Source organism: Myotis myotis, unplaced genomic scaffold, assembly GCF_014108235.1.
Source record: "Myotis myotis isolate mMyoMyo1 unplaced genomic scaffold, mMyoMyo1.p scaffold_m19_p_12, whole genome shotgun sequence".
In the NCBI taxonomy this organism is placed as follows: Eukaryota; Metazoa; Chordata; class Mammalia; order Chiroptera; family Vespertilionidae; genus Myotis; species Myotis myotis.
The window spans coordinates 50,035,529-50,047,697 of NW_023416316.1; the positions used below are offsets into that span (position 1 = coordinate 50,035,529).

The following is a 12,169-nucleotide window of genomic DNA, read 5'->3' on the forward strand; positions in this document are numbered from 1 at the left end:
AAAAGAAAATTATAGGCACTTGTCCCACCCAGTCACAGCATTTTCTTTACTTAGTTTTTTTTTTTTTTTTTTTAAAAAATGGGCAAGACCCACTATGTCTCCTTTGTGGAATACAGACATTTTCAACCAATGAAAATGCTCAACCAATCTGCTCTACCTTTTAAGAAAAGATCAAAAAACATGACCGATGCCAAAAAAAAGTATGGAAGAAAAAAAGAGTATCAGAGAAATAGAAAAACATGTAAAAAATGTACAAAAGCCAAGGAAGATGCTTTGAGGTTCAAAGCATTAAAGCACAAAGAGGTATAGCATTGAAATAATAACAAAAACTGGTTGTTGGTTGCTGTGTGTGTTTTTTTTTTACAGGTTTCTTTTTGGCAGAAAAAAAAAGATTCTTGATTACATGGATTTTCTTCTTTTTTTTCTCATATCAAAGGTATTCCATACAACAAATGCCAAAACTTAAATGTGGAGCATCAGTGCTGCTGAAATATGCAAGACAAAAAGGCAACAAGAAGACAAGAAGGCCGTTTTTAAAAGTTAACTTCAAAATGCCAAAAAAGTGGCTACAAAAAAGCCAAGGAAAATGCGGAAGACGTTAGATGGAGGTACAGAGGAAGAGCCTGGATTGCAAGGTCATAGGAGCCAGCTGTCCATTTTAAAGGGAAGCAAATCATTGTGTTCAGATTAAAAGCAAAAGAAAAAAAAAGAAAAAGAAAAAAGCCCAGGCTGTAAGAAAGACAGGTCTTTGGCAAAAAGTGACGTTAGAGCGATGTTGGGTAAAAAAGATGAGCAGAGAAAAATGGGGTACTGTTAGCCTATCAAAAGACAGCAGACCAGGACTGTGTCAGAAGGGAGCAAACGGACGTAGCAGAGGCAACATACCATCTTCATCGGTTCGAATCAACACGGACAAGCTCTCGGGGCCAGGGCCGACGTCTGTGTGGGCTGTCACAGTGATCCGGTACTCAGTCCATTTTTCCAGCTGTTCCAAAAGGTATTTGGTAGTGTCCGCAGGAATTCCCAAAATCTCGTGAGCTTTGTCATCTTCTCCATCCACTGCGGTGTACTTGATGGAGTATTCAGTAATAATGCCATTCTGCTTTTCCACTGGTGGAGGTTGCCAACTTACCAAAATACTAGTGGAACTTGGGCTGGTACAACTAATGTCTTGAGGAGGAGCTGACGGCTCTTATTTTGGTAGTGAGTTAAAGGAGGGTTTGAGTGAAAGGACAGGAGTGGTTGGAAAAAAAAATGATAAAACAAAAGAAAAGGCAAAATAAATAAACGAACATTAAGGGCAATGAAACAAAAACAAGGCTTTGAAACTTAAAATAAATTTTTAAAAATAAATTATGTACCTTGGCTTAGTCACATGAACAAACCAAAAAAATGAATAAATGACCAGAAACAAATGTTAAATAATGAGTGGGGGGAATATGTGAACATGAAACCTGGAGATAATAGAGCCTCCAATAAAATTACCTACCTGCAATTTAAATTCTTCTTCTAAACCAATCCCTCAGTATTCCCCGGCCCTACTACACAGACTACCCAACTTCAAAAAAGCTGCAAATACTGCAAGATATATTAATGAGCATCTTGATGAGGCTTCACAGATGCTGTTTCAAGCTTTCATTTCTACATTCTAGGATGAAGGCAATTCCAATACAGCATTCATTTATGAAAGCATTATTTATTTAGTGTGAAAAACTGCAATAACTACTAGATTCCCTTCCACAATTCCAATTATTTTTAAAGGAAAGAAATAAAAACCCAACAAACATAAAAGGGTTCCCTCTGACTATCTGAAAAACTGACTGTGCCTGACCATTTTTAATGAAAAGCATTAACCTAACATTGACCATAGCCCGTGTACAGTGAGCATGCAGAATCAATAAAGGAGGAAAAGGCATAGTTCAAGATTTACCTACCCGAGAGCAATGTCAGGCTTGTTGATTCTGACTGTAACTTGTACTTACCCTACATCAGCTTTCAGCTTTTTAAAAAATTATAACTCTTCGTGAGACACCATTGCTAGTGAAGAATTAGATTCCACCAGCAAATTTTGGTAAAATCAATAATCATCATCTATCTCTTACAAAATGTCAATAACACAGCCATTAAAAAGAACCATTTAAAAACCCACGAAACATCTGGAAAAGGTATGACTTATCTTTCATTTTGTACATTAATTCCTTTTATTTTTCTATATAATTATTCGTATAAAGTAGGGTTGACAAAAGGAGTGATAAGATAAACTTTCTTATTGCCCATTTTAAAATAAACTGGTCACCTTCTGAGCAATTACTTTCCATGACATTAATCAAACATACCATCACTTGAAAAAAATTCAAAAGCAATAAGGACCAATACAGGTGCTATCATAAATTATTTTTAAAGTTAATAACATATGTTCCTAAAAAAAACAAACAAATGGGATAAGACATGCATACATACATACATATTTTTAAGGCAATATTTATGGTACAATTAATGAGTAAATCATTTCTAACTGTTTGTATTTCAATATGTACAAACAGTAGTTTGACACTGTGGGTCTTAATCTTATGTAGTGCCAGGTCTATTGAACCATTTAGAGCAGCGGTTCTCAACCTGTGGGTCGCAAGCCCTTTGGCGGTCGAATGACCCTTTCACAAGGATTGCCTAAGACCATCCTGCATATCAGATATATACATTACGATTCAAAACAGTAGCAATATTACAGTTATGAAGTAGCAACGAAAATAATTTTATGGTCGGGTCACAACATGAGGAACTGTATTTAAAGGGCCAGAAGGTTGAGAGCCACTGATTTAGAGGATTACCAGCCTTTACATGTATTGCATTTTTCATTATAGATAATTCAAAGGGAAAGAAAGCTCCCTGTACTGACACAAAGAAAATCCTCACTGAAAGGCTTGTAAATTTAGAGTAAGATTTGTAAAATCACTAGAACATCATTTTTATTGATTCTGACTACAGGAACTTATACTTCAAATTATAACACTATTTTAAAGGCATCATCATTATTCATAATAAATTGAGTTATTCATGTAACAGCAAGGTCTCATTTATAATTCTTTTTAAAAAGCTGATTTGGTTTTCATGACATTGCCACCTTCAGACCTTCTATGCTTTGACTATATTCAATACCATTTGAAGCTATTATTTTTAATAAAGAAAATATAAGCTTTTCGTATAGTTATAAAAAAGTCTATTCTGTCCCTATGTAAGTACATATGTATGCATGTATGCAAAAAAAGTCATTTGTAAAATACAATCTTAGAGCATGGTCACATTCCTTTTAATTAAATATCTGATTTAAAAAATTATCTTCTACAATATTACTTATTAGCCTGGCTGGAATTCAAAGCAGACATACTAAACTGCATTAGCATGCTTCAGATTTGAAGAGAAAGACAATTTTATGGGAATAAGGTATAACCACTAATCAGTTAAGCACAGGCTCCTAATACTTTTCATATGAATTATGATGTTTTGAAAAAGGGAAGAATATGATTTTTACTATAAAAAACCTGAAAGATGCCAGATTTCTATAGAAGAATAAAATATGAAAGATTTGCTTATATGAAAGAAAATTTATATTTTAAAATACATAAATTTTATGTTTGGTGATGGATCTAAAAATTAAGTCAATATAGCACCCTCTTTACAAAATGTAATACATTTGTATTATTCTTATCTATTGCATGTCACTATATCAAAATCACTTATAAATTATCAAAAAATCTAAGAAATAACTCTATAAAACTATTCAACTCAAGGTAAATGGTTAATGACTAATTATGAAACTTATCAATAAAGAGCAAAGAGTATTCTAAGCCACCAAACTTTCCATGAAAAACAATCTCCCATATAAGACTTTGCAAAAAACAATCTTAACAATCTGCCCAGGATAAAATGAACCCCCACTGTGATAAAGACAACTATTCTCAAAGTAACAGTTCCAAAAAGAAATTGAACCTGAAGAAACAAAATAGAATTTAGGATTGCAAATGTACTTGTGATTATTCCATTGTTCCTAAATTTGTCCAGGTACAGATTTGCTGTGAATGTTCCAAATTTTCGCATGTACTACTAGCAGAGTTAATGACAACCTAGTCCCAAGAGCTCAGCTTTTTCTCTGAGTAGGAACAAATACGTGAAATGAAGAGTTATTTGCTAGCAAAGTTAAAACCGATGTGCTTAAAAAAAGGTAACACTTTGGTCTTTTGGCTGCCTCTTGCGTTTGCTAAGCCTTCCTCTGATTATTATGCAGTGTTATATGCATAATATGGGGCTTGATCTAACTCCTCTCACCCACTTTTCTCATCTCTCAATTTCTCTGAAGGTCTTTCAATTTAGGACCTGCTACTTTGGACCAAATTTGAAAACAACATAGCTCACGGTTGTACTCTAATCCCCAAAGTTCGAAGCTTGCTAGCACAGAGACTGCTGACTAGTAAGCATATTAATTAGCAGCTCTGTTTGCTGGTGGGGATAAAATCCGGCGACACCTCCTAGTGAAAAAAAGGGCAGGAAGGAAGTAAAGAGAGACACCTACTTGACTGCATGGTTCTAGCCGATATTTCAGCTGTGGAAGCACCCAAGCCTTGAGGAGAGCGTGCAGCCAGACGGAAGTAGTACAAGCTGTTTGGTTTCAGCCCTTGCAGTCTGTAAGACGTCCCTGGCTCAATGGTAATTCGTTGCTGTAGATAAGTAATAACAGAACTTAGTCATCTTCATTAGGATTGGGGCAAGACACAGAAGCAGCAGAGTATCAAGGACTCTACTAGGGAAATTACATAATGAAAATATCAGCATTTAAAAGGCAAGTTTCTACACCTATAAGGCAACTGGAATAAGGGTAAGCCAGGGATCTTCCCAATGATGATACAGCTTTCCAAATGCACCGGATAAAGGGGAGACCCAGAAGCTGTCACCCACGATGTGTTCTACCCTTAAGGCAGGTAGGTGTGTAGCTGTGACTTAGCCCATAATAGAAACTGGTAGCGCAGTATGCCCACCATGTGTGATTACCATTGAAGAGATGTCTAGCTCATGTGCCATGACTTTCTGCACGCTAAACAGGGGCAAGAAATGTATGGCCAAAAAGTAACAATAGAACTGGTACACAGTGTTCCAGAGATTGCTATAAAAGAGAACTAAAATCGCCAAGGTCTGCTGAGATAAACATCAGATGTTATTAAAGAAAGCTGGATCATTTATATAAAATCTAGATTGCTTTAAAATAATTTTGAAACTTCCTTTATTTTGGGAATATAGAGTCTGCAGCTAGAAAAAAAATCACAATTTTTCTGTAACTTTTAACATCATAAAGGACTTCTGCAATATGATTTTTTTAATCCAATGTTATAATTTCTGCCCTGGCTGGTTTGGCTTCATGGTTAGAGCGTGGGCCCATGGACACAGATTCCATTGCTGGTCAAGGGCACGTACCTCAGTTGCAGGCTTTATCCCCAGCCTCAGTTGGGGTATGTGCAGGAGGCAACCAAGGACTCTCTCACATCGATATTTATCTCTCTATCCTCTACACTATCCCTCCCCTACACTATCCCTCCCCTACACTATCTCTTAAAAAAATCAATGGAAAAATATCCATGGGTGAGGATTAAAAAAAAAAAAGTTATAGTTTCTATTCATGCTTGAAATTTGCCTGTGCATTTTAGCAAAAATATACCTGTCTATGGGTAATCAATCTCAGATTGAACATTAGCCTGTAGTAAACCTTAAAATACATTCTAAAATGTTATCTAATATGGCATAAATAATCTTAGGCTTTTTATAAAATACTATTTGCTGTTCACCCAAACAGAAACCATTCAAGAGAAATTCAAATATAAAACCAGAGAAAACATCCCTAGGGTGTTCTGGCTTGCAAATACAAAAGCTTTTAAAATTTTAGATATACCAAATAACAAGGAAAAGGGTATTCCCTAAATAAACAATTGCAAAGCAGAGTAGGTGTGCCAACATTCAAGCATCATAGATTCAAAAAAACGGCCACTCTCTTTGCTATTTTTACACTATTTCTTGGTTGAGTAGTGGTTACGATTTTAAATAATTTAATGCTGATTTATATCTTATTAAACACAGACACAGTTTAAGTTATATCATCATATAAATAACATAACTTTCCAAGTGATTGATTCATTTTGGCTTTGTTAGCTAAATCTAAAGGCATTGCATTTAGAACCTGGTCTGTAGAGGCTCTGCTCAATTCAAACGGATGCCATAAAATGGAAGTTTACAGTAAAAAATAATTTATTATAGCATACAAAATGGTGACCAACAAGTGAATTGATAGTAGTTCACTTAGTACGTGAGTGTTTCAAAACCGGTATTCCTTGTTAGATCTTAGGAGCTGTTTAGCTTTGTGAAGATAAAGAATGTCAAGAGTTAAAATAAAAGGGCTCGTGTGGATTGAGCTTTCATATAGCTTTACTAACATTTTGTCTAAATGTTCCCTGTTGGGAACAAAAGACACATATCCATTACTATAATATATTCCCTTTCTGGAAATGTTAGGTGTATGTTAATAACTGATTTCTATAAGCTATTCAAAGTGCACCCAAGATACAGTATAATCTAGTGGTTAAGAAACGTTCTGATAACTGAGTGCCTAGATTCAAATTCTGTTTCTGCCATTCAGTAGCATGAGCCTTCGGGATAAGTATTTAACTTCGTCCTATACCTCCATTTTGTGCTATGTGAAACACACTAATAGGAGAGACTGATCCATAGCACTGTTGTGAGGATTAAATAAGTTAATGTATGTGAGACCCCTTAGAACACTGCCTGTTCATATATGCATTAGTTATTCTGATTTTTGTTTCTCTTTTCAGTGACTATCAACAATATCCATCTTTCTGCAATCTACTGTTATTTTCTTTGCATACCATACTCAAGCTGTATATATACCCACTTTCAAATCATAATTTTTGGCATAAAAATAGTTGCTTTGGGGCATCTTTCTCTAAAAGCAGTTTGAACAAATTCACCTACTCAAAGCTGTGGGACTTATTTAGTTATATGTCTACTTAAGTGACTTAAGAACTTGAATGCCGAAGAGAAAAAAAAGCAAGTCCCAAAGTCTCATGGGTTATATTCTTTTATAACTTCATACTTCCATAAATAACATGGAAACTTGAGTAGAAAACAGTCCCAATAGGGCAACAGCTGTTTTGTTTTGTCCCTCCCCCCAGCAAGTCTCCAAATACCCTTGCTATTTTTTTTGGTCAAGTGTCTCTTTTGATGCATAAATCTCTTCTACCAAGGTCTTCCATAGGTACCTGACCTTTTTACAGGACATGGGTAAGCACTCAAAAGTGGAGCAATGCCTCAGGGTGGTGACTGATTCCAAAGGCGAGAAGCAAGGTCCTACCTCCTCTCCGGGCTCCCCGTCTTTGTAGACCAGCTCATAGTTGGCGATAGTGTCCGAACGTGGAGGTGTCCAAGAGAGCAAAATACTCGTTTCAGACTCAGGTTCTGCTTTGAAATTTAGCGGTTGCCCTGGTACTGAAAACGGGAGGCAAAGGGTTGAGGTAACCATCAGCATCAATAGTCATTAGTTCTTTCTTTAGTGCATTTGCTTAAACCTTCAAAAGGTCTCCACCTAATGGGGTGCTAGGTCCCTTACAATGTCCAGGTAAACTTGTGTACAGAAAGGTCATTTTCCTCCTTCAAGGGACATAAACAATATTGTGAATACTGTCCTTGTTCTTCAGTGGTATAATATCTATACCAGACGCAGAATATATTAGTCTCTGAATTCAATTTTACAAATAATACAATTACTTACTTCATAATAGTGTTGCACGTGATCCCTGAGATGATTTATATATAAAGCACTTGCAATAAATATTGCCTATATCATAACGAGTGCTAAATACATAAAAGTTATTGCTGTTTTGCAAGTAAATGGGCATTTATTCTCTAGCACTGCATTTAGCTTTCAAAGCTACTTTCAATTAGGTTTATAAAATTCCACCTTCACTACATGAACAAACCTACAGGCAACCAGAATCACTTAGCATTTTTTTTACTTACCAACCTACATTTTAAGAAAAGATATTTTAAAAAAGAGATAAAAAGCTATCACTTACAAATAATTGCTTCTAATTCCTAAAGGACTTCAAATGACATAATACACTAGACCTAATATAAACTTAATATTGTCATAGTGAGAAGGAGCTAAATTACTACACAAATGTAAAAGTTTGTAGAACACACTTATTATCAGAAACAGAGTAATTTAAGAGAGGTTTCCTATAATTCTTTCTTAGTCATGTAACCCATGCAATAGACAATTTGAGAGGGCTATATATCAGATGTAATAATGAATGGGACATCTATCCAGTTGAAAACACCTTACTCAAGTGTTAGAATAAGTTAACTAACCCCAATGTCCAGATTAACCCCTGATTCCCATCAGATTCTCCATCTATTATGCACAAGGCTAAATGCACTTCAGGGCATCACTAGCACACCTAACCTTTCATTGTTCTTGGCCAGCGTCTGCTCTGATTGGCTGGCGCTCATGCTCTGACGGCCATTAACACTTGTGATTAACTGTGGCCCTGACACTGTGGCGTGTTTCAAAGTGTGACAGCAAGAGAGATGTCCATATTTCTACAAATTCACATGAAAATTCAGTGTATATTTAATAAAAATTAAGAACAATGACATATACTTCACGCCAGAGGGGAAAAGAACATCTAAAGCATTTTTTGGCAAATGAGCACAAACATCCAAAAACATATAAAATAATGTAATTTGTAAAATGATGTATAGAATCAATTTCTTAAATACTCAAACCATTTTCATAAGAAAGAAGGTCTTTGGTAAAACAAAGTGTATTACTTTCTTTTCCTTCATTAATCGTCTGTCTGTAGTATGGTTTAAAAACTGCCTTCTGTTTAAAAAGAGGGGTATCTAGCAAAATGGTTTCTAGGATCTCTATTATTTTATTCCACTGTGTGCTCTGTGAACCTGTGAGTCTGTGTGCATGCGTGTGTGTGTGTGTGTGTGTGTGTGTGTGTGTGTGTTTCTGAGTGTGTGTGCAAGCAACCACACACATTCATGTTTGGACTGATGCTTAAGGCCACCAATAATCAGTGCTTCATATTTCCAATTGCATTTATCATCTTCTCTCCCTTTTTATATCACAGGCCTTGAGACACTCAGTAATTTAATGCCTCCAGGAATGTACTTTCTGAACAGGATAACAGCATATCCTTTTCTTTTTTTAAAGTATCTGCCCAGTGGGTGACCGAACACAATCATTCACACTGAGAGGTGGAGACAAAAGAAGATAAAAGATCAAGAGAAAGAGAAGGAGAAACAGAGGGAAATAAAAAACAAATAGGCAAAGGACAAAACAAACAGAAAATGTATTACTTCTAACATAAATATCAAAGCACTGGCAGCAGCAACAATGAACACCAAGAGCTATCAGGCAGGTGGGGAAATTATGATTGGATTCTAACATTCAGGTAATGAGAGGGCTTCTCAGCCTAAAACTACACACACACACACACACACACAATCACACACACATGTATACAATCACTTCTTTTTTTCTTTAGTTTTCTCCCCATTTTTCTTCCTCTAAACTTCCACAAATCTGGGAAAAAAGAAAGCCTGTGATAACTGATTTAAACCAAACCAAAATAGAGTGTTGGCAAAAATTTAAAACATAGACAGTATTAAAGGGCTGCTCTCAGTATCATAATTACTTGTTACTTATTTCCTCCCTGCCAAATTCTAAAAATAAATTAGGTGACATTGATTGAAAACATCTTAGAAATCTAATTAAGTTTTTCTTACTTAAACTGTTTATTTTCTTGCTTTTAATTTGTCTTGAACAAATTCCCAGCAGGTCCCAATGTTTTATCCTTGTTTAGTGACACAAATTTCCTCTGATTCTCTAATTCTGTCTGGTTCCATTAGGAGCCCACTCCTTCTAAATAATGGATCAAATACACATGTCAGTCTCAGAGGGTGTACTGTCTATTTTATTCTTAAGCAATGTAAGTAGTGGCCAGAGGATTTAATGGAAAGTCTCATACACTAATATTTAAGGGGAACTCCTCCTCGGCTCCCACCATCTCCTTCCTTTTGAAATAATTTTGGAGGGTAATTTCATTTAGTGGGTTTTAAACTTGTGGTAGAAATAGGATTGCCTAGAGGTGTCAGACAGATCACTGAGATGAATGAGGGCAGAGGCCACCTGGGGCCTGAAGTCAATGGAGAGCAGAGGGCGCCTGCCCACCTGAAGGAGCTGGTGAGGCTCAGCCAGGAGATTGCTGCCTTTTGAAATATGGGCCTGGTCTTGCTGGAGCTTCTGATTTTTTTCAAGGGGTGGAGATAATGAACCTTGTAGGTAAAACCTTTCCGTTTTTAACAACTGGGAATTACTTACATTAATTGAAATGAATTTTAAAACACTGTATGGGGCTAAATGTGCCTGCTATGAAACCCAGCAAATGAACCTGCACTTTACAAGATCTTTTTATTATATCAGGGTCTACGCTCATGAAGGCCTTAAGGTGCCACCACTCAGACTTTCTCAGGAACTGGGGTTTCTCCTGCAGCGATTGTATCCCCAGGGTTCTTTAGTCATAGCCGAAACTACCACAATGAAGCTGAGGCTTTAATGGGTAAGAAAAAAGCTGTGAAATGAATAGATTTATTTTTATATTCCCCAAACATATTTGTCCTAACGATGATAGTATATGTACATAAAAAAACACTTTAGGGGACTCCAAACTGTCATATTTAGTTTCTGTGCTTGGAGACACAGGAATGCTTCATCATTTGTCAACTGGAATTTTATACCAAATATTGTGGCTACAGAGGTTCTTATTAAGAAATGTTAATATTTGTGTTTTTGCCCTGCTACACAAACACACATATATGTGACATATTTAATGCTCTCATAGTCTTTATACCTCAAACTTACTAGCATTTGCTTCTTGTTTGCCATATCTATTTAGTTTAAGAGCTTTTCTGTGTTGTAGCATTTACCTCAGCAATTACCTGAACATGGGAAAATCAATCTCAAGTTCAGAGTAACTCATGAGCAAATAAAAAGAATCCATCCAGAAACTTACCTGCAATTATTCCATATTAAAAAGGGAAACATGATAATATTGGCCATAAACTAACTTTGTAGTTTAGATGTAAAAAGAGGAAATGAAAGTAGAAATACAAATTTTTCTTTAAAATTATATGTAAGAAATCCTTATGTTCTTGTAAAGTGGTACCAACATTATATGCTTCTTGATTTATTAATGTCCAAAAAGAAATTTGAACGTGAGCTATCAATTACCTAAAATAACATTATATTCCCAGTGTTACATGTAAAGTATTTGAGCAGTAGTACTATTACACTCTATATAAATATGTAAAGGCAACTCAAGGACAGAGAATGTAAATAAATAAGAAATGAAAAAAAATCTACATGTCATCTGAAATGCTGATAATATTATTAGAAGAGATCAATATTTGAGGAAAATGTAGGGCATATACCTAAGGAGAAAAAGATTATCACATGTGAAATAGCTAAACAACCATTTCATCTAGCCATTTATAAATATGAGTTATTACCAAAGAGACTAGAAAGCCCAGCATTGCTAAAATATCTAGTACTACAAAAAGGCACATATTTCAAAATGTGTGTACCTAACATATTGATAAATGATTTAAAACAATAAAAGCAATAGTCAGACTTATAGTGGTAGTAAAACAAAATTCAAAACAAGGAGTCTGATTTGTAAGTGCCACAAGTATATTACTGACAAAATAAGCACTTAATACACAAGCACTTGCACAAATCTTACTCTCAATTGTCATTAAATATAAATAAGAAAAAATTAAATTTTATTACAGTTGTATTTACATCCAGAGCTCCTTAACTCGTAGATTAAAGTATTTATAGAAAGCATTTAAATTGGGCTCATAATTTTGGCTATTGGAAGTCAGTATTTTTTTGGTTTGCTGACATAGACGGCCTGTTGACATATAATAATAAAATGATTTTTAAAGTTTTGGAAAGCTAAAGGACAATGTCTCCAAATGCCATAGTTTTATATTATAACAATTTTACAATGCCCAGAATTTGTAGAATTACCTTCTTAAAAAT

General features: G+C 35.3%; 1 protein-coding gene across 25 annotated transcripts in view; it reads right to left on the minus strand.

Moving 5' to 3' along the window:
• The window catches only part of PTPRD (protein tyrosine phosphatase receptor type D), a 1,393,726-nt gene that overhangs the window by 174,259 nt on the left and 1,207,298 nt on the right, over positions 1 to 12,169 (minus strand). For 18 of the 25 annotated variants that reach the window (XM_036331134.1, XM_036331156.1, XM_036331154.1 and 15 more), the window contains 3 exons: positions 7,409 to 7,542; positions 4,568 to 4,712; positions 886 to 1,191 (listed from right to left, as the gene is read on the minus strand). In XM_036331134.1, coding sequence (XP_036187027.1) covers positions 886 to 1,191; positions 4,568 to 4,712; positions 7,409 to 7,542 — 585 coding nt within the window. The remainder of the gene's footprint in view (positions 1 to 885; positions 1,192 to 4,567; positions 4,713 to 7,408; positions 7,543 to 12,169) is intronic. The other 7 variants (XM_036331158.1, XM_036331157.1, XM_036331151.1 and 4 more) reach the window with 1 other exon arrangement.